General features: G+C 53.1%; 1 protein-coding gene across 11 annotated transcripts in view; it reads left to right on the forward strand.

Moving 5' to 3' along the window:
- Window positions 1-22,562, forward strand: part of KCNT1 (potassium sodium-activated channel subfamily T member 1) — a 75,230-nt gene that overhangs the window by 23,654 nt on the left and 29,014 nt on the right. For 2 of the 11 annotated variants that reach the window (XM_054284354.1, XM_054284358.1), the window contains exons 1-2: window positions 11,474-11,921; window positions 22,100-22,141. The exons of 6 other annotated variants lie outside the window; for them this stretch is intronic. In XM_054284354.1, the coding sequence (XP_054140329.1) occupies window positions 11,773-11,921; window positions 22,100-22,141 (191 nt within the window). In that variant the 5' untranslated portion in view covers window positions 11,474-11,772. Of the gene's footprint in view, window positions 1-11,473; window positions 11,922-22,099; window positions 22,142-22,562 lie in introns of those variants that run through there. 3 more of the 11 variants (XM_054284356.1, XM_054284357.1, XM_054284355.1) reach the window with 3 other exon arrangements.

Genomic DNA, 22,562 nt, shown 5'->3' on the forward strand with positions numbered 1-22,562 from the left:
GAAACTCGTTTGCCCAGTGTCCAGCACCAGTGTGGGAAGTGCGTAATTGCATCTGGGCTGAGAGCTCCATATGGGAGTATTGTTTGAAAATTTTCTCATTTAATGAAATGGGTGGTAATTGGCTCTTAGAAGAGAGTTTAATTGGAATAATTGGCATGGACACTCATGTTAATTTAGTTTGGTGTTTCTAATGCGCAGTCACGGTGTTTGCTCAAGAGCAGAAGTGGGGATTAGGTGCTGCCCATATTTCTCAGCAAGAAGTTGCAGCTGGGCTCTGGGAAGGCATTTACTGGAGGGAGCTGTTCAGTTACTGTTCCTGAAGTTGGATTTTGGAGATGGATTTGCTTCATTACAGTTTGATGCAATCACACCCACGCTGCTGAGAGTCCAGGCTTCCTCTGACGCTCAGTTCCCACTTCTGATGATTTGGGATTGGACTTTCTGCTCTCCTGGAGCAGCTCCAGCTCCTTGGCACAGGGACACCCCTGTCCTGAGGTGCTCACACACACACACATGTGCAGGAATATGCTCACTCATGAGCCAGCACACCAGGAAGGGGAAATTCATGTTCCCTACCCAGCCTGTCATCCCTGCTTCTCTCAAGACCCATCAGTTCCAGGTCAGTAAATCAGCACCATGAGGTTTTTCTGTGTGGAAGAGGATTTTACAGTCTCTTTCCAGCGTGGAGATGTCTCAAGCTGTCATCTCACGGCTGCTGTTCAGGGACTGCCATGAGCTGGAGGCTCTGCTGCAGGAGCTGCTGCTCCGTGGGGTCACTCAGAGTGCGAGATGGTGACACAAAAGCCATTACAGCTCCTCAGCCTCTTCCAGAGCTGTAGTTTAACAATTTTTTTCCTTTTCATCTTCCTCCAAAATGCTTTTAAAGCTCGGTTTTGTCACTTTGTTTGGACTCTTCCCACACAGTAGCTGCACTTAGAACTGCCCGGTGCTGATGGGGAGATTTATTGCCAGCAGCTATTGTGTGAAAATTGAGAGGAAAAACAATTTTCTGGGCAGCTCTTGTTAGGCCTCTAATGGGAAATATTTCTTTGGCGCTAAGAACTTGTAAATGGTTTTAGTGGTGGATGCTGTGCTCTGTGCCTCAGCAATGTTCAGCCTTCCAGGGTTCAGCAGCACAAATGTCTCTGCTTGCAGACCTGTGCCAACCTCACTGCGCATGCACGAGGGATGAACTCCTTCCCAAAGGGGAGAATTTAAAAAAAAAAACCAAAAAACTCTGACAAACAGCAAAGCTTGGACCTCAGAGCCCAGGGAGTGAGTGAGGTGAGTGAGGGTTGGATTCCAGCAGGAGGCAGAGAGGGGATGCTCCTCTCACAGCAGGGATTGTGAGGCTGAGAGCAGGGGCTGGGTGAGTCTGTGCCCTTTGCCAGTGCTGTGTCTGGGTGTGCTGCTGGAATTTCTGTTCCCTTCCAAAGGAGGAGGATTTACAGCGGGTGCTGCTGTTCCAGCACAGGTTAGTGCTCCCCTGTGCTCACCTCAAGATCCTCTTTGGGGCCTCATGGCTGCTTTTCCTGAGAAACTTTGCAGAGCTGGAACAATTACCCAAACTTTTAAGGCCTTTTTTCCCCTCTGAGCTTTTTATGCTCCATTTCCCACAGGCAGATTTTAGGGAGAGAAAGGAGTACAGCTTGAACATGCTGGTGAAGATATTAATCATGATATAATTCAATTTTAATTCCATTAGACACTTTTAGTGATCAGGGAGTTTCTCACTTGCTTTAATTGACTCTTTTCCAGATGATGAAGCTGCAAGCTCTGGCACTTGTTATAAATGTCTGTTTATTAAACCATCCTTCCCCCTAAACCCACTGCCTGGCCAGGATGGATACAAATGGAGAGGATGATGTTTGCAGTTCAGTCTTTAAGGAGACACTGTGTCAAAAATTTGCAGCTTTCTCTTTTTCATTTTTGTGTCTTTATGTGAGGGATGAACACAGGCCAAGGCATTTTCTTTTTTTGCTGTTCTTTTTACTGTAAATGTTGGAGGCAGCCAAGATCTGTGAAACAGCATTTGCTGTCACACCAGCTCCTGGAGTGGATGTTCCCTTTCCCACAGAGGATTTGGTCATGGCAGCTGGACCAAAAGCTGATGGGCAGATAAGGACAGTGCTGGTGGATAATTTAAAATCATCCACCACCTTTTGTGGCTTTAGTTCACCTTTGGTTTCTGCCCTGGCTGGGCAGGCAGCTCTGACATGTGTGAGGCACTTCTGGGGGCAATTCCAGGGCTTTTTGTGCAAAACTTCAAAACAGGGACACAGTTCACACATCCTTGCCTTTTCCTTTTTATGCCTCGGGGCCGACCCCTGCTTTTGGCTGGAGAAAAGGGAGATGGTTTTTGTCACCTCCAGGACAGCACCTGTGTGACTTGGGCATTGCACTCACCTGGCTGCAGGTGAGACTCTGAGCCCCTCACCTGGCTGCAGGTGAGACTCTGAGCATTTCACCTGGCTGCAGGTGACTCTCTGAGCCCCTCACCTGGCTGCAGGTGACTCTCTGAGCCCCTCACCTGGCTGCAGGTGACTTTTGGAGCCCATCCCCTGGCTGCAGGGGCTCCTGGCTCACAGCAGAACCCCCAGCTACAGCAGGATGTTGATGGGTAAGCAAATCTTTCCTCATTGAAGTTAAAATAAGAAACGTTCTTGGAGATCAATGGTCTGGCACAGCCCCCTGTTCTCGTGCTGCCCACACAGCCTGATGAGGCTGTCACAGACTCCATGGAGTTCATGCCTCATTTCTGCAGCACACTGTGAATTCCTCTTTAGGGGGATTTGCCATTTTCTCTATCTTATATAATGCATCACAAAAAGAATGCTGAGAGAAATGAAAAAGTGTCTGGGAAATGGTACCTGGCATCATCCAGCGACCCCGGGGAGGGAGGAAAATGTCATTACCATGAGGCATAATTGGCAGTGCTGATGGAGAGCCCCAAAGCCAAAATTTCTTCTTTGAATGCCAATCAATTTTTCTTGGATTTTTTTAGAAGTTTTATGGAAGTTTTTAGATGCTAAAATTCTCCACGTTTCTCAGCAGAAACCCTCAGCATCATTTAATAGGCACACACTGCTTTGCATCATGTTGCAGTTCCAATACTTTGAAAGCATTTGGGTGCTGCCCTGCACCTTTTGAGCTCCTCCTGGCTGGGTTTGGGTGCTGCCCTGCATCTCCCCAGCTCCTCCCAGTGAGGTTTGGGTGCTGCTCTGTCACCTCCTCAGCTCCTCCCAGCTCACCCAATCCTCACTTCACTCACTCCCTGGGCTCTAAGGTCCAAGCTTTGCTCTTTGTCAGGGTTTGGGTGCTGTCCTGCACCTCCCCAGCTCCTCCCAGCCACGTTTGGGTGCTGCCCTGCATCTCCCCATCTCATCCTGGCTGGGTTTGGGTGCTGCCCTGCATCTCCCCATCTCCTCCCAGCCCCGTTTGGGTGCTCCCCAGCTCCTCCCTGCCAGGTTTGGGTGCTGCCCTGCATCTCCCCAGCTCCTCCCAGCCACGTTTGGGTGCTGCCCTGCATCTCCCCATCTCATCCCGGCTGGGTTTGGGTGCTGCCCTGCATCTCCCCAGCTCCTCCCAGCCCCGTTTGGGTGCTGCCCTGCTCCTCCCCAGCCCATCGCTGCCTCCCTCCCCGCCCTGCTCCTCTCGGGGCTGACTCAGCGCTGCCCAGCCCTGCCTGGAGCTCCCGGTGCTGCTCCCACTGAAGCTCAGGAACAGAGAGTGACCCCGTTCTGTACTCACCTGGAAAAGCGGCTTGGCCGTGCCTCATTACTGTGCTCTGCCTGCAGACGTCTCATGCTTCCCTTGCAGATGTATATTTAGATTTTACCCGAGGGCTTTTGATTTCCTCGCTGGCTTGAGCAGCTGCGACAGGTACCCACTCACCTTCCCTTATTTCCTCCGGCCATTTTAACCTGCCACCGGCTTTGGGAAGGAGCAGGAAGGGATTGGGAGTCACTGAAACGCTTCAGGGTCTCACTGCTCTGCTTGTGAGCCTGCCAAATGCACCCAGGAGGGGCAGCAGTGGCTTTGTGGGGAGGTTTGCTCAGCAGCTGCTCGGGTGTGCTCCATTTCCCCTTCTCCCTGCCGAGCATCCCGAGCTGCCACGCTGGGTTTGCAGCTCTCCTGTGCCGCTGATGAGCCACACTCAGAGAGGTAAAAACGCCTTTGCAAAGGCTGCAGTGATGACAGTTCTGGGATTCAGCACTTACATAAGGGATGCTCTGGCTTAGGGCAGGGGGAGCTGCCCTCCCTGCTCCCCCCAGACAAAAAGGGGCTCAGTTTGGGGATCCCCCCCATCCAGCCCAAAAGAGGGGCTCAGTTTGGGGATCCCCCCCATCCAGCCCAAAAGAGGGGCTCAGTTTGGGAATCCCCTCCAGCCAAAAAGAGGGGCTCACTTCGGGAATGCTCCCTATCCATCTGCAGCCAGCAGGGCACAGCTGAGCAGTGGAGCAGCCTCTTGGCTCTGAGATTTTGGGGCACTGCTCCTGTTACTGGGCAGTTTCTGGAGCCCTGGGTCCTCTCCTCTAAACCCTAACATTTGGATGTTGTTAATATTTGGGATGTTAATGCAGAGTACACTGACAAGAGGACAGAAATCAAAGGCTCTTCTGGTACCAGCCCGTTCCCCTCTGGGCTCACAGCCTGCTGCAAGCTCTGGATGTGTTTTCTTACTTTACATAATTTTTCCATCTCTCTCCATCAGCCCAGCTCTTCAAAGGCTTCCTTCTGTTTCCAGCTCTCTTGCAGCTGCTAAATGCACTCTCATCAATGCTTTCCAAGCTGTTCCTCCTTCCCCAAACTCCATTGCTCCAGTTTATTGCAGAACTCTCCCAAACTCTGCTGAGGAGCTGCTGGGTGATGCAGGAGCTGCTGCCTGGTTCAGCTGCCAAGGCTAAATGGGGAAAGTGAGGGAATAAAATACAGGCAGTGAATTCTGCCTGTGCCATGCAAATCCTCCTGGTGTCCTGTGACCGTGTTCACAGGGGTCTGAGGATGAGGGGAGAGATGAGGATCTGACTCCATCTTTCAGAAGGCTGATTTATTTTATGATATATATTATATTAAAGCTATACTAAAAGATTAGAAGAAAGGATTTCATCAGAAGGCTGGCTAAGAATAGAAAAAGAAGGAATGATAACAAAGGTTTGTGTCTCGTGCAGAGAGTCTGAGCCAGCTCGCTGTGATTGGCCATTAATTAGAAACAACTCTATGAGACCAATCACAGATGCACCTGTTGCATTCCACAGCAGCAGATAACCATTGTTTACATTTTGTTCCTGAGGCTTCTCAGGAATTAAAATCCTAAGGAAAGGATTTTTCATAAAAGATGCCTGTGACAGTGGTCCCACCTGGCCAGAGGTCTCTGTGGGTGTGTGGTGGTGTCAGTGAATATCGATGTTCCCCCTCTCTAGGCTGGGTTTGTTTGGTTTCCCAGGATGCCAAGGACCCCAGAGGTGCAGAGGGGATGGGGCAGCCCCCAGACCCACCGTGGTGGGAGCTGATCCCACAGAGATCCCTGGAGGTGAGGCTGGGCTGGCACTCCGGAATGGAGAGAGGGAATTTGGGGTTTTGGCAGCAGCACTCAGCCCAAGCGCTGCCCCAGCCAGAGGCTGTGATGACAGAAATCCCTGCAGTTTGTCAACTTCTCCTGAAATGCTTTTAATGGCAGTTTAATAATAACACTCAGTGCTGGGTACAGAGCTCCTCACCCCTGGAAGTGCAGGGCTGTGTGAGAAGGGTAAGGACCATTATCCCCCCTGCGAGCAGGGGGAATAGCTGCTTTTATTTGTCAGCCTCATTAGAACAAGTGCAATTAATCAACTTTTCATATGAATGGCGTTGCTTTTTAAGGACAAATGTCAGAAAGGAGTCCTGGAGGGCTCGGAGTGGTGCACATCCATCTGATGGCTTCTCAGGGAACTCTCGGAGCCTGTGGTGAGAGGCATTAACCCTGCCAAGGCACAGGGAGCAGGGGACAGAAAGGCAAAGCGGGGCACAGGGTGGGTTTGCTGTGCCCTGGGTCCTGCTGGGTGGGTGTTACTCCCCCTGTCCTTCCCCTCTCCAGCTGCTCAAAGCCCCATTGTTTAGGAATGGAGCTGGAATTCTCCCAGCTCCTGAGTGTCCTCTGATCCTCGGTGCTCTCTGTGTAGTGCATGGAGAAATTCCATTGAAATTATTATTTTAGTCATTGATTAGTTTTCTAGTGGGAGGACTCAAAGAAGCTGTAACCCCTTCCTGGGAAGTCACTGAATTTTGGGCATTTTTCCTCTTTTCTCAGTCCTGCTCTTCATCCCCCTGGTGCCTCCTGGCCCTCTGCAGCCTGCAGGGAGCCCAGGCAGGTGGAGGCTTGTTTTGGCTGTGGCAGTAATGGGCAGTGAGTGACCAAGGCCTGTGAGTGCAGCTGGGAGAGTCCCTGAGATGCTTTTAGTGCTGCCCTGCTGCTCACAGCCCATTACTGCATGGATTCACCTCAGAGGAAGCCAAAATCCCGGGAAATCCTCACAATACCTGTGGCACTGAGCTGCAGGGAGTGGGGAAGGCAGGAACCGCCACCCTGGGCACAGGAGATCAAGGCAGGACTGGTGTGCAAGTGCTTTGAATTGCAAAGTGTGGCTGGCCCTGCCCTGCTCCAGCAGCACCTGCCCCACAGATCCGTGTCTGTCCCATGGGATCAGCCCCAGCTCACCTGGGTGCCCCATGGATCCATGTTTCTCCCATGGGACCCACCCCAGCTCACCTGGATGCCCCACAGATCTGTGTCTGTCCCATGGGATCAGTCCCAGCTCACCTGGATGCCCCTCCTGGCACTGGCAGGTAGGATTCCCCCTCCACCCCAGCCTTCTGCAGCCTCTCAGGAGGGATTTGATCCTCTTTGAATTTTAAATTTCATCTTTGGCAGAGCCCTGCTGGCTCTCCCAGCTGTGCTGAGCTCTGCTCCCGTGGCAGGGCCCTTCCTCTCCAGGCTAATGGAAAGAAAATGGAGAGAAGTTTTGATAATTGACTCGGGATCAATAGGTAAAAGTCGTAAAAGTATTTCCTAAAAGCACTTTTATTAATAAATACCTACATAAATCCCTTCCCAGGCATCTGCTGTGTATTGTAATATCTGCAATCTGAGTTAATCAATGTATTGGAATTTTATGTTTGACTGTGAAAGGAGCTGGATCTCTTTGGGTTCAACTGTAATTCCAGGAGCTGATGGAAGTTAAAAATCCTGGCAGAAGGATTTGTTTTGTTGGGAGCAGAGTTCCTTGGGGCACTCTTGAGCAGGGTGTGCTGTTGGGGGGATTCTGGCTGGCCCAGAGGGCTCTGAGGGTGTCCATGCACCCCATGTGTGTGTGGGAGCAGCTCTGGCACTGCACAGGCATGGAAAGGCCAAGTTCTGCACAGAGGAAAAGCATGAAGCACCAGCATTTTTTATTTTCTTTTATTTTTTTTCCTTTTTGGCAAATTTACTATTTTCACTGAGACAAATGTCAAGAGGAAAAAACATTCTGGTGAGGAAGCAGAAGCTCCTTTTTCTGTGATTTTAACTTCCCATAGGGATAAAGGACAATTACTGAATAGAGAAAAAAATAAAATCTTTGGATTTCCTCAGAAGCGTGGACATTTCCAGGCAGTTCTGCTGCACAGGGATGTTTCAGTGGTGTTTTCTGTGCCTTGCAGTTCTGCTGCACAGGGATGTTTCAGTGATGTTTTCTGTGCCTTGGCTGCAGGATCCTCAGTGGGATGAGGGGTGGTTTTTGCAGGTCTCTGCCTGAGCCTTGGCACCCTCCAGACCTTGGCAGCTTTTGCAAAGCAATTTTGCAGAGTGCCTGGTGACAATGTAGGGCAGTCCCTGGGGCTCAGGGGCAGAGCTGGTGCGTGTGCACTTTGTGAAAAACACCCCAGCAAGAGGCTGTGCCAGGCAGCTTTGTGCATTTATCTGAGCATTAGTGGCCTCTGAAGTTTATTGAGCTGATAATGTCATGCTGTGACATTTGTTGGGGTCCTGAAATGCAGGAGGTGTTTGTGGCAGCCATAAATTACACGGGATCTTGTTTTTCCTCGGTGTTATTAAATAAAGGCAGGTCAGGGTTGCTCTGCACAACACAGAGGGGCCATGCAGGGAAAGGTGATTTTCCTAGAGCTGCTTGCCAAGGGTGTCCAGGGGTTCCTGGAGGGATAATAATGAGCATTAATGGCTTTTCAGCTTGGGGTCCCTGCAGTTAACATTTATTTGTATGAACACAGCCCCTCCTTAGAGCAGCAGCTCTGGCAATGTCTCCTGTGAGGTTCTGGCTGCTCGTGAGCACAAGCTCCTTTTCCAAAGTGTGTTTTCCCACCCAGGTTACTCCTTGTGAATTTGGAATGATTTTTGCATTGATGATGATTCCTTTCAAGATTTTAAAATGAGCTGATTCCTTTCATGATTTTAAAATACATTAACCTGGCTTTCCCTGCAGGGGTCCTGCAAGCTAACACCCTTGGGTTGTGTCTGAGCAGAGCAGGTTTGTTTGCTAGAAAATGGGAAAAACTCAACCCCTTCCTGTATCATCAACTGCTTCTAATGGACAGGGTGGTGCTTTATTATTAATAAGCTGGATATGTGAGTAAAGGGAGTTTTGGCAGCCAGGACAGAAAGAGGCCTGCATAAAAGGGAGAATATTTAACAGTGCAGTTGCTGTGGATTCAATTAAGAGCAATGAAGAATCTGCTTCTTTCTTAATCTTATTTTCTGAAATATTATTACTGCTGCTCAGCAATTCCCAGTCATGTCTCCAGCCCCCGGCACAGCAGTGGTCTCTGCATCACGGAGATGCTGAAATGAGACATCAGCACTTTGTAATGGGCTCTCAAACTAAAATTAAGCATCCATTTCCTGGCTTGCAGTCAGATGGTTGGCATTCAGCTGGCCTGGGAGGTGCTGCTGGACATGAGGAATCCTGATTTGGGTTTTGATGTTCCCGAGGTTGTGTTTGGTTGGTTTTCCCCCTCCCCGGGAGGAGGTGCTGCTCAAACAAGGAGCTCCATTGGAGTTTGCTGCTGTGTCCCTGGGCAGAGGCGCAGGGGATGTGTCCCTGCAGGGCTGGCTCAAGTGACAGCATGGCTCTTTCTAGGAACAGGCTGTTCCCTGCCAGGGGGAGAGCTCTGGGTGTGCTGCGTGCACGGGGCTGCCTTGGCTCAGCTCCTGCTGCTCCCCCTGCTCTGCTGGGCTGGGAGAGGCTGCTGGGCTGTGATGGAGTGGGGATCCCCCTGCACTGCTGGGAGAGGAGTGTTTGCTGGTGGAAGCACAGCACAGGGGCTGCTCTGGCTGCTCAGGCAGGGCTGGGTGCCCCAGGTTGCTCTGGAGGATCATCCAGGCTCCCAGAGGTTCTGCTCAGCATTGGCCACCTCTCCTCTCCCCAGAAAGGGAATGATTGCTCTGACCCACAGCCCTGGTTTCAGTTTCTAGTGACCTGTGGTCATTGCCCTCTTGGTTTGTGTTTAAGTGCTTGACAGAAAAGGTGATTTCATGCAGAGGCTTCTGTGGGCAGGATCTGAGCTCCTCACGGGGCTCTTTGTGCTTTTTGTCACCTTCTGCACAGCACAAGCATGACAGGAGAGTTTAGATGTTCTGTTAAAATTCCCCAGATCTTTCCCTAATCCCTCCTCTGTTCCTGCTGCTGTGTGAGGGCATTAGTGCTGAGATGAATAACTTAAACCTAAACCCCTTTTCACATCTAATCTCAAGCCTGAAATTAACGTTCTTCTGCAATTAGGAATAGAATAGAATATAGAATTCATCCAAAAAGAGACACCTGATTGCCCCATCCCTGTTGTTGTGAGGTCCAGGAGGATTTATCAGGACACACACCAACCCAGAGGGCTGACAGATTATATCTGGTCATGACAGGTTATATTTGGTCATGACAGATTATATTTGGTGTTTGAAGACAGCACCCCCAAGGAAAGAGATGTGGAGCAATAAGTTGAAGAGTCTGAATCAAACCATGAAGCAGAAAGGAATGACTTGGGTGGAAAATTAATGTATTGAGCTAATGAATCATTTCGAGGCAAAACAAGAAATTAAATGTGTGCTGAAAGCTGGCACATTAAGAAAAGGGCTGCGGGTTTTTATCCATTTTCCATTTCAAAATGCAGAAACAAAGTGTGGATGGTGAAATCCCATTAAGAAATAACGCTGTGAGCAGGGAAACCAGGATTTGGTTAACAGGAAATGGGGACTTTGGGGGCTGCCTTTGTGCCATGGGGTAAGTGATGGCTGGGGGACGAGCAGAGGGCAGAGCAGCTCCTGGCACAGGGAGGAAGCAAAGGATTGCCCTTTTGGCCTTTTCTTCCCAGCATTTGGCGCAGGACAGTGAATTCTGGAAGGTGTGGTTAGGGCATGGAGCTGTGCCAAGGGGAATTGTCAGCTTTTCATTCTGAAAGGAAAGGATTGGATCCCAGAATTGCCACCCAGGGCAGCTCCTGCCCTGCTCTCCCAGCCCTCTCCCAGCTGCAGGTCCCAAGCTCTGGCAAGACCCTTCCAGTCCATGCACTGAATTTTGGTACCAAAACATTTAAAGAAATCCTGTGGCATATCCTGATTATTCCCATTGTTTAGGCCATGATGTGGTGACCATCAGTGAATTAATTCTTTATTTCCAGCCTGCGGAGGGGCAGCACTGCCCTGCAGTGGGGCTGGGCTGTGGGGCAGCCCTGGGGTGATGGGTTGGCAGCACTTGGGGTGGGGTTGGCACGTTGGGGTGCCACGGCAGGAGCTGGGTGACATTGGTGGTGCTGTGGCGACATTCATGGTGCTATGGTGACACTGCTGGTGCTGTGGTGACACTGCTGTCCGTGGTGCTGAGCCCTGGGCCCCACCCAGGCTGGGGCACCTCCAGGATGTTTTTTTTCCTGGCTGCCGGCAAACACAGCAGGAGCAGCTCTGGGCTGGTGGCATTCCCAAAAGAGGGAAGGACACAGGACCCTTTCTCTGCCCCACCTGTGCCCTCAGGTGTTCTCTCCAGCTCAGCTCTCCCCTGGCCACCGTGAATTCCCTTTCCTGTTGGATATCTTGAGAAATGGATGCCAGGAGTGCTGAAGGAGCAGCAGCTTTGGCTGTCACCTGCAGAGGGAAGGTGAGTCACTGTGGGCCAGGTGACATGCACCTGCCTGGCCAGGTGAGCAGGAGCTGAGCCCTGCTGGCCCCTCTGAGGGAACAGCAGGAGCTCCTCTCTGCTGGCTCCCAGCATTTAGGAGGGGACAGAGCTCTGCTGCTGCTGCGTGCCTGAGGGAGCCAAAGCTGCTGAGTGTGTTCCCTGGCACGCAGCGAGCACGCTGCTCTGTACACAGAGGAACAAGATAAAATAGCTTCCTCCTCCTCATGCAGCTACCAAAAAACAGCAATGGGGAGAAAAAATAATCCTCCAGCCCCTGCCCTGCCCGTGGTGATAAGAGCAGTGCAATCCTTTTTTTGACAGAGTCAGAGAAGGCAATTTCATTATTCAGCAAACAAAGCCTTTTCAGAGATTTCTGCATCGTGGACGTTTTCTCGGCGGTTTTGCACCAAATTTGTTGCGGCAGCAAGGCCAGAGAGTTTGCCTTGACTCCCCTCACTACCAAAATAAATGCACAGGGCAGGATTGTTCCACTGAGCAGCCGTGACCGGGGAGAGAGGAGAAGGAAGGAGATGGTACGTGCCGACAGCTCGAAAGTGATTGCGGGGAGGATTGCTATGTATGAGAGAGTTCAGGGGGGAAACGGGAGCAACTCGCTCAGGCAGCCAGGGCTGCCACGATGGCGAGAGCCAAGCTGAAGAATTCCCCTTCAGAGAGCAATGCCCACGTCAAAACCGTCCCAGCAGGCACGACAGAAGATGTGCACGGGGTGAGCCCCTTGTTACCGTCTCGGAGGATGGGATCCATGGGGAGTGATGTCGGACAAAGGTATTGCAGGGCTGCTGGGGGGGCTGGGGGGAGGCAGCACCTTTTCCCTTTGAAATGAGAGGGAAGGGATTAGTGCCTGCACGGGCTGGAGGGGTGGTGGATCAAATCTATGTTAAAGAGCCACGGCAGCTCTAAAGTTGGGTTATGAAATAGGGAGCTGGAGCAGAAGGAAACCAGTTCCTTTAAATTTTTTATAGGTGCCACTTGATTTTTGTTTTTTTTTTTATATGTCTGAATGGCAGCCTGAGACCGTGGGGCTGCCACAGACCACTGTTAACTTGCACTGCACCTTCCCTGTGCAGCAGAAACCCCGAGCTTATTTACCCTGCTAAAGCCACAGTACCCACTGTGCATTAGCACCATGTTTGTGTGGCAGGAGAGATGCTCAGTCCCCCATCTGAGCAATAATTCATTTGTTACTGCAATAAAAAAAAAAAAAGCTGCCATAGGAAATGCTGCAGCCTTCCTGCAAGCCCAGAGCTGAGTGTGGAGCGAGGAAGGAGCTGTTTTTCAGGAGGAGGAGGAGGATGCTCTGTGCTGCACTGGGATTTCAGTGATTCACAGGAGCCAGGTCCCCTAGTTACGATGAGGATGCAAATGTCACTAATTCAGCTCTCGTTCTGTTCGTTCCATTTTCTGTTCCATTCTTTCCCCACCATCTCCCCAGCCTTCCAGCCCATCCATGCTGCTCACCTGTGACTGTGTACTGTACGTCTTCCAGGATGTCATTTGCTGCAGACGGGCACGGCAGGGAGGCTCCTGCTCACAGGGGGGGATTTTACTTGTTTGAGGCTTTAGGCTGGAAGGAATCAATGCCTCAGCTTGTGCCTCTTGGCATGTCTGGGGGCAGGGAGCCAGGAGCAGCAGCTGGGGAAGCCGGGCAGGGAGGTGTGTGCTGAGCCGCGGCCGGGCTGGGCACACGCTCAGCCTGCAGGGCTGGGAGGCAGAGCCCAGGCACACTGAGCACCTGGGAGTGTCCCTGGTGAGGTGTGACAGCCCTCCAGATGGCTCTGGTGCTGGGGCTCTGGTGGGCAAACACTGGGAGCTGGAGGGGCTGACTCTGCCAGGCTCACATGCGTGAAGGCTGAGATGGGCATTGAGGGGTGCAGTGGGACTAAATCCCTGGAGTTGATGTGGTCTCAGAATGTTTTGGCAGTCTGGGTGTGCTCCCAGCGCTGGTCAGGCTGTTTGTGGTCTGGTTTTGTGCCTTGCTTTCATTGCTGTAAGGAGGCACCAGGGCTGGGGCTGTCCTGGGGTACCTGAATCCCTGAGGGCACATCCTGGGCAAAGCCTTTAGGGCAGGACTGATTCCTCTCTGTGCTCTCCCAAGTTCTGGTGGTGTCCCCCTCAGGACAGGGTCAGTGGTCAGACCAGATGTGTAGGGGCCAGGAAAACACAACTGGGAGACTGCTATAACCTCATCCCGCTGATCAGCACTGATTAAACATCCAATAAAGGCTTCTCCTCCCTGGCACCCAGGGGCTTGGTGGATTCCTGCCCAAGTCCAGGGGGCCAAACCTTCACCCCAGGGCTGATCCTCCTTGTCTTTTGTGGGAGCACAGCATAAAGTAGGGATGCTGCAAGGCACTATATGATCTGGAGGGCAGGAATTCCAAAATTCACATCACTATGGTGTTTTGTTGGACCCTCCAGAGAAGGTGCCACAGGGGCTGCATAAAGACCTAATTCCCTGGGTTTCACAGGAATTTTAAGTGATTTGCTGCAGTCTTGTTGTAGGAGGCTGCTGCTGAGAGGTGCAGGAGTTGGTGGAATACTTTGGCACCCCTGGCAGCCTGTGGGGTTGGACTCCCCAGCCCAGGATCTCCCCCTTCCCTGGGCACTGCTGCCCAGCCATGAGCTGGAAATTAAAGCTGAGATTTCTGCACTTCTCTTCTCCTGCTGCACCAAGGCAGGAAGATGGGTTTGGAAGGGATGAGCAGTGAGTTTGAGATGCTCTGTGTCTCCCAAAGCCAGACTCCAAAGGCAGGAGGATGGGTTTGGAAGGGATGAGCAGCGAGTTTGAGATGCTCTGTGTCTCCCAAAGCCAGACTCCAAAGGCAGGAGGATGGGTTTGGAAGGGATGAGCAGCGAGTTTGAGATGCTCTGTGTCTCCCAAAGCAGGAAGATGGGTTTGGAAGGGATGAGCAGTGAGTTTGAGATGCTCTGTGTCTCCCAAACCAGACCTCAGCAGCGTTACCGACTGTCCCTGGGAGCTGGGAATGAATTCCCAGGTGCAGGTGGAAGGAGATGTGTGTTACAGGGTGTTCTCAGCATGCAAATGATCCCTCCCGATGATTGAAGCCAGGGAAATCTATTCTCACCTACTTGATTTACCTCCTTACTCTGTCTCTGAGTCACTGCAGCATCTCAAAGCTTTTAGGGGTTCCCAGTCAAAACAGGAGGAAAGGATTTGAATTCATCTGAGGGAAAATCCACTCCACAGCTTGGGAGCAAAAAGGGGAATTCAGGACTGCCCTGGGCACCAAGCACAGGGATATTTTCCTGAGTCTGGTGACCTGCAGGTGGGATGGGTCCAGCAAAGAGGCTCGGAGCTCTGTCTGTGTGCCAGGGATTGCTGTGAGGTGGGGATGGAACCGGGAGCCTCCTGGCCATGCAGAGCAGCTCCCCAGGCACTGAGCCTCCCCTGGCACCAGGTGAGAGTGGCTGGAACCAGCCAGGAGAGGCTGAGTCTCCTCAAGCCAGACTTTTCCTGAGGCAGGTTTGTCCCTTGTGCTGGGGAATTGATGGGGAGAGGTGTGAGGGGAGGCAGAGCTGCACAGAACAATCTGTGCTTGGGAAGGAGCTGCTGGCAGGGGCAGGACAGGCAAACATCAGCTTGGATCCCATCTCATGGGCAGTGATCTCCCTGCAGAACCAGAGGTGTGGATTTAAAATCACAAACAAAGGTGTGGGTTTAAAAACACAAACAAAGGTTTTTGAGATAACCATGTCCTGTTTGTGCAGCTCTGCTGGAACAGGGGAAGCTCTGACCATTGCCTGTCCCAGGGCACACTGAGGGGCTCCGGAGGGATTGCAAACGTTCCTGTTTGTGTCTGGTTGGGATGCTCTGCCCCAGCCCTTGGCAGGGCTCTATGTCCCCTCTGGGACCCCTCAGCTGTGTTTGTGGAGCTGCTGAGCTTTGGGAGGAGGATTAGCATTGCAGAGGAGCTGGGCTTGGACAGCACCTGGAGCTGGTCTGGCTTTAAAGCTGTCCCATCTGGCTCAGGACCAGTCCTGCTGAGTTTTGACCATCTCACTGGACATTTCTCATCTTCTTTGGGTGCTGGGTTTGGTCATTCTCAGGTGAATAATTGCTCCCTTGCTGATCCTGTACCTGTTCCTTGCTGTCCCTTTGCTGTGTGTCCCACAGGAGCCTGGCTGCTCCTCTCCTCTGGGGCAGCCCAGGGCAGCAGCTGGATCTGGATCCTTCCCTCCCTTTCCTTCTCCTTCAGGCTGCACACTCCCACCCCCCAGCCCTGCCCTGTCTCTCAGTTTGAGATATTTTTGGCAGGAATAAATGGGACTCTGCCTCAGCCCTGGTACAGCCAACAAGGTGCTGGAGTCTCCTCTGTGGAAGGAGCAGCTCTCTGCTAGGCTGAGTTTGATGTGAGGTTCTTGGAGGTAAAGCACTCCAGAGAGGGAGGAATTCACCCAAATGTGTCTGAAAATAGAATTTCTGACTGATGGATGCTTGTTCCCCCTCAGGGGCAGCCTGGAATTAACAACCAGAACTTGCTAAATGTGATTTTTTTGCACACAAAAGAACCCCAGAGAGGTCCAGTCTGGCCAGTGCAGCCACTCAGAGCTTGCAGGAGCTCTCCAGGTGAGGCTCTCCACAGGACACAATTCCCTGCTGAACCATTGCTGTGCTGCAGATTTCCCTCCTGCAGGGACAAAAAGTCAATTTATTTATTTTTAACCTTTCTTTAACAAAAGCTTCTTCCAGCAAAGGCCTTTCAGAGCCCTCTCTGTGTCCTCAGCAAATGCCATGTGCTGGTTTGCAGCCCCAGCTCTGGGTGAGGGGGTTCTGTGCAGGAGAAATGCTGTGCCAGAGTCACAAATCCCCTGTGTGGGGTTTGCCCAGCTCCAGCCTGGGCTCTTGTGCTGCTTCTCTGGTGCCTGGGGATGGGGTTTGTGCCAGGAGCCCCAGCAGGCTGAGCTGGAGGTGTCAGGATGGGCTGTGCCATGGTCTCTGAGCTGGGGCCACCAGCGTCACCTTGTGAGGGAGGGCAGGGCCTGCATGGCTGGGGAGCCTTTGTGGAGATCTGAAACAGAATCTGGGGGATCTGAGAGGTTCTGTTCATGGAGCTCTTTGCCTTTGATGTGCTGTGTTGGGCAGCCCTGGCTGGGAGGTGTTTTTGCGGTGTTTTTGGGGCACTGGGTTTGCTGTGTGCTGGCAGCCTGTTGGTCTGTGCCCACCCTGGAGCATCTCCCAGCCTTGGGCTCCATCTCCCAGCCCTCCCCTGGCTCTGCTGTCCCCAGCGAGGGCTGAGCCCCAGCCTTGGCTCCTCTGCCAGGCCAGGGAGGTGGCACTGCTGGCACTGCTGGCCATTTCACTGGGGGTGTTTTCAGGGCAGGAATCAGGCAGGAGGCTCAGCTGGGCTCAGCTATGGGGGAAAATGCAAGTGCAGGGCCCTGGTGATCAGGACACGATCCCAGGCCCTGGTGACAGCTGCCATCCCTCACTCTCACCCAAACCCCTTCATCAGCACAGCTCATTCCTGTCAGGGCTCAAGCCTGGCTGCTCCTTTTCCTGCCCCAGAGCTGCTGGAGCTGCCCCAAAGTGCTGGAAAGGCCCTGAGCTCTGCTCACCCTCTGGCCTTGTGGCCTCTCCTCTGCAAGGGCAGCATGGCCATGTCCCAGCCAGGCTCAGCCCTGAGCTCCCTCCAGCTTTTGGAAGTGTTGTGGCTGCTCCTGTGTGTGGTGCCCACCTCCCAAAGCCCAGGCCTGCAGAAAGGGGACAAACCCAGAAAGGGTTTGCTCTGTGGGCACAGGGCAGTGCCAGCCCCGAGCTGGGTGCTGAGGGGAGCAGGCCGAGCTTTGGGAGGGCTGAGCTGGTCCTAGGGGAGCAGGCTGAGCTTTGGGAGGGCTGGGCTGGGTGTTTGGGGGAGCAGGCCGAGCTTTGGGAGGGCTGGGCTGGTTCTGGGGGAGCAGGCTGAGCTTTGGGAGGGCTGAGCTGGTTCTGGGGGAGCAGGCTGAGCTTTGGGAGGGCTGGGCTGGGTGTTTGGGGGAGCAGGCCGAGCTTTGGGAGGGCTGGGCTGGTTCTGGGGGAGCAGGCTGAGCTTTGGGAGGGCTGAGCTGGGTATTTGGGGGAGCAGGCTGAGCTTTGGGAGGGCTGAGCTCCCCTCCCACGGCCCTGGGGAGCTGCCAGGATCTCGGTGCCCTACATAGCCCTGACAGGCAGCCACGATCTCACCCAAGGATGCCACGCTCAGCACTCGCACTTGGGCTTCTGCTCTGGTTATTTTGGGATCCTCATCCCCACCAGGTCCCATCAGGGCACGGGGATTGGCACGTTCCTCCTCAGGGGAGCTTTACCTGCTTGCTGTAAAGGTGGCATCCCTCTGGGTGGGGGTCCGTGGCACACTAGGGTCTCACATCCCACCTCCAAACTTGCCCACAGTCCTTCCCCCATGAGGATCAGCCACAGTAGGGACTCATTTAGCTCATTAGCAAGGGCAGGGAGCTGTGTCAGGGCAGCCTGAGCATCTGCAGGGCCTCTTTGCCCGCCAGTGCTTGCCCTCTCCATCTACCTTCAGCCAGGTGGGATTGGTCTCTTCTTGCAAGAAACAATCACTGGGAGAAGAGGAAATGGCCTCAAGTTGTGCCAGGGGAGATTTAGGTTGGATTTGGGGCAACATTTCCTTACCAAAAGGGTTGTCCAGCCCTGGCACAGGTGGAGTCCCCATGCCTGGAGGGATCTGAATGATGTGTGGTTGTGGCTGTGAGGTCATGGCTCAGTGCTGGGCTTGGCAGTGCTGGGGGTGAGATTTGATGGTGGATTTGATGACCTTAGAGGTGCTGTCCAACCTCAGTGAATGCGTGGCTGTTCTGGGAGAGGCCCAGCTCTCTGGAAGGTGCCCACAGGCCAGGCTGGCCCCTGGGATGGGAATGGCCTGTCCAGCTGCAGCGAGGCTGCTGCAGCTCTGGCACCGCTCCCGCTGCTTCCCAAACTTTATGTGTGTGAGATGTGAGCTTCCTTTTGCAGGGGAATGCCAAGGAAAAGTGTTCCTGTGACTGAAGCAGCAGCGCCCTGGGAGGCAGCTGAGCCCTCTCCTGCTGCTCTGTGCCCGTGGGCCAGTCCCTGTGGCACTGCCAGTCCCTGTGGCACTGCCTGTCCCTGTGCCACCTCTGCAGCTCCTGGTGGGTTTTCCAGGTGCTGGATGAATTCCGTTCACACCAGGAATGCTGAGGCTCAGTCCCTTTCCCTGGGACCACCCCTGCTCATCCCACAGCAGGCAGTGGAGCTGCCCTTCCCTCCCCTCTCTCACAGCTTTGTGAGCAGACCTGTGCCTCTTCCTCTCGCCTTCCCCTTCCTCCTGCTCGTTCCTTCTCTCCCCCTCTTTACTTTCTTTTTTCATCTCCTCCCATCTGTCCCTCTCACATCAGGCTATTTTGGGCTGAGTTTCTCACTGTCAGTATGGCAGGAGCTGTGGTGCAGGATGAGCTCTGCTCTGGGGAGCCTCCCCAGGCACTCACCTTGCTTGGCTCATCCTCACCCCCCTGCCCTGACCCTGCCTCCAAGGCATCTCCAGAGCAGGGTGAAAAGGCATTAAATTGTTCCCAAAGCCAGGGCAGAAAGCCATCACATTTAATACCTTTCCACCCCGCTCTGGAAATGCCTCTGAGCCTTGCAAGTGGTTATTAAAGCAGCCTGAAGGCAGCAGCAGTGCTGGCAGGTCATTACTTGTGTCTGTAACTTGCAGAGGCTTCAAGTCAAGGCATGAATGTTTTTGTTTGTTTGCTTGGAAAGGATGGCTGTAAATTGAATAGGAAATGCACCACCAGAAGTGAATTTTTAATGCTGTTCATTTACCAAAGATTCAGGAGACAGCGTTGGAAGGAGCAGAGTTTGCTGGGAGGGAGCAGTGAGTGAGCAGTGTGTCCCTGTGTGAGCTGGGCTGTGCTGAGCTGTCCCTCTGTCCCACTTGGAGCACAGGGACAGCATTTAGCCCTCAATTACTTGCATGAGGCACAGGAGATCAATGCCACCCAGACCCTGCAGGAGAGTTGGGGCTTGGGGCTGGCTGCCTCCCCCTGGAGAGAAGGGAGCTGGTTCTGCTGGCCCAGATCTTGGGGTGCTGTGCACAGCCCTGCCCAGCTCAGGGGTCCCTGCCTTTGCTGGAGCCAGAGCTGAGGAGGCAGGATGAGGTGGAAGGTGCTGCTCAGCCTCCAGCATGGGTGGGCAGGTGATTGCTCTCTCCCTTTTACATAAGCCAGCTTTATTCTGGCTTTGTTCTAATAATAAATGTGCCTTTGTCTCCTCACCTTCTAACAGAGCCTTCCCCTTTTGTCAGGGGCTGGAGCTTGAAAGGTGGGGGCAGGTCTGAAGCTGCCAAGGAATTCCTTCCCCCTCTGCTCCTCTCCCTTCTGCCACCCTTCCCTGCTCTGCTCTGGTGCTTGGGAGGTGCAGTTTGTGCCAGCCTGGCATGGTGGGGATGCTTGGCATCCTCAGCTTGCCCTGTGTGGGGACAGCTCTGCTCTCCCAGCCCCTGGATCCTGCAGGACAGCCAAGGTCCTTTGGCTGCCCGTGCTGTTGCTGTTTTCCATGGGAATGAGGTGATCTGAGCTCTGTCTGCTCTCACTGAGCCAGATCTGGACGAAATAAAAAGGTCAATTTGAAGTAGATTATCTAAAACACATTAAAAGCCAGAATAACCTTTCTGGCTCCATTAAGTGGCTTAGGTTCTGTATGTCATAAATCACTGTTAAAGTGGTTTTGGGATCTGGAAAGTGGCTGTTTTCCAGATGAGATTTGGAATGATTTTTCGTTTTCTCGGAGAAATCTCCATATTTTCTCAGCAGTTGGTGAGAATTTGGGTGCCTGGTGGGGAGAGGTTTCAGTGGGACACCTCCAATCACTTCTTCCCTCTGTGACCGGCACAACAAAGTTCACTCATTTGGGAGCCAAAATCACCTTTTTGTAACCAAAAAAAAGGTTATTTCATTGCATGTGCTTTAACCACGGCACAGAGTGGCCAAAGCCACCCTTGGGGAGGTTTCTGTCTGTCCATGGCTTTGCAATCCCGTTTGTTGGTGATGCCTCCACGTGAGCGAGGTGTTCATTGTGGCTGATTCTGGGGGAGGCACAGAGCCCGTGGATTTGGGGGAAGACCCCAATTACCCAGAGCCCTCCTGTCCTGCAGGACCCCACTGATCTGTGTGGGGTTGTTTTTGCTGTTTGGCTTTCAGGAGTGCTGCTCTGCAGCTGGAATTAGCTCCTGTTCCCCCACCTTTCCCAGCCACCAGCTGGCACCACATGAGGAGAAAACCAAATCATTTGCTGATTTTTTCCCCATAAAGATCCCTGTGAGGCAGGAAAGGCCCTTGCTCCAAACCAGGGGCAGGAGGGGCCCCTAGCAGCCCCTGTGTTAATTGGGATAATCCAATTGAGCCGCTGGGACACTGCCAGCCCAGGCTCCTTCCCCAGCTGCACAAACCCAAGGTGCTGGGCAGGAATAAATGCCAGAGCTGCTCCAAGGCACAGCTCAGCTGCAGAGCTACCCCAGGGCTCATTCCTGGTGGCACAAGAGAGAGCTTTGGTGGGAATTAATGCTCCAGGAGAAAGCTGGAAATGAGCAAAGAAGAGGGGAAATGGCAGGAGCTGAACCCAGAGAAGAAAAGGCTCTGGGGAGATCCTACAGCAGCCTCCAGCAAAAGGGGCTCCAAAAGAGCTGGAAAAGGACTTTGGATAAGGGCCAGGAGTGACAGGACAAGGGAGAATGGCTTCACACTGACAGAAAGCAGGGCTAGATGAAATATTGGGCAGAAATCCTTCCCTGTGAGTGTGGCACGGGGTGCTCCATCCCTGGGAATGTCCAGGCCAGGTTGGACAGGGCTTGGAGCAACCTGGGATGGAGGAAGGAGCAACGAGCTCCTGCACAGAGCAGAGCCCAGCAGTGGGAGCAAAATAAATCCTGTCCCAGGGAGGCTGCTCCTTGTAGCTGAGGGATGGATCAGCTTCCTCCTGGCTCGCATTCCTGCAGAAATGTGAATTTATTGCTTTTATTTAGTTTGAACTGTGCCGGAGCGCTGCAGACTTGTAAAGCAAAAGCAAAATGCAAGAAAATCTTTATGGGCTGCAGTGGCCCCTTGGCTGTGATGATATTTCTCGGTGTCCCTGGCTCCCAGTAAATCAGGGAAGGAGGGAGGGCCCTGCTGGAGCAGGGAAGGGCTCAGGCTCATTTAAAGATGGGGACCCAGGGCCATCCCTGGGTGTCTTTGGTGACAGCATCATTTTCACAAGGGGATTTTTTGCTTTGCAGCTGGAATTGCTGTGTTGGACAGCCCTGTGCTGTCAGTCTGTCTGTGGGATGTACAGTACATAAGCACAGGCCCTTTGCCTGCCACCCACTCTTGTTTTTCTCTGTGTTCTTCCTCCCCTTGCCTTGACCCCCTCATCCCCCTCATCATTCCTGTTATTTGAGTTGAGTTTTGGTTTATTTTTGCTCTATTTTCTTTCTCTGCTCATCGCTGGTGTCTGTAGAGCAGCCCAGCAGAGGCACAATGCTGATTCCTGAGGGCACCAAGCCCACAAAGCCCAATTTCTGTGCACAGGAGTGGCCCCATCAGAGGCAGAGCAGTGAGGCTGTTTGTGAGAACCCCTTAAAAGACATAAAACAGGCCCAGAATCTGGGATTATCCAGAGTCCATGAGGGGCTGTGACTGGCAGAGCAGCACTGGGACGTGTCCCAGGCATGGTGTGACCGCGGCTGAGAATTTGGTGGGTGCTGGTCCCTTTGGTGCTGGCACTGCTGGTGGGGACAGCCCTGGTGTGGGACATCCCCAGTGTCCCATCCCCAGTGTCACAGCCCTGCTGGGGACATTCCCAGTGTCCCATCCCCAGTGTCACAGCCCTGCTGGGGACATTCCCAGTGTCACATCCCTGGTGGCACAGCCCTGCTGGGGCAGTTTGGGGCCGGGTTCCCTCACGCTGTGTGTGCTGCTCTCGCTCTTAGGCCTCACGCCGAGGATTTCAGCGTGGATTCCTCCTTCTCACAGTAAGTTCTCTGCCTGCATTGCCCGGTGCCACGGGGAGGGACAGGGGACCCTGGCCTGCCCTGGGGTGAAGCTGATCCTGCTCTCCACAGGGCAAAGCCCCCCTTGGAATTTGGGGTGTTTGGAGCTGGGTGTTGGGCAGTGCCTGCTGCTGGGAGCAGTGCTTAACCTTGGCTCTAATTAATGTGGATTAAGGTGGACGGTCCATCCATGGAGGTGTTCCAGGCCACGAGGGATGGGGTTTGGTTTCTGCTCTAGTGGAATTGGGTTTTGGTCCAGTGGAATTGTCCCTGCCCATGACTGGAACCAGGTGATTTTTAAAAGTGCCTTCCAACCCCACCCAGTCTGTGGTTCCATGATGATCCTGCTTTGAAGGGAGCTGATAAACCCAAGATTTGTCCTTTACTGCTCTGGGCATCCAGG

The sequence above is a fragment of the Melozone crissalis genome, unplaced genomic scaffold (assembly GCF_028551555.1).
Source record: "Melozone crissalis strain CALT ecotype California unplaced genomic scaffold, PUWL_Pcris_2 ptg000041l_1, whole genome shotgun sequence".
Lineage (NCBI taxonomy): Eukaryota > Metazoa > Chordata > Aves > Passeriformes > Passerellidae > Melozone > Melozone crissalis.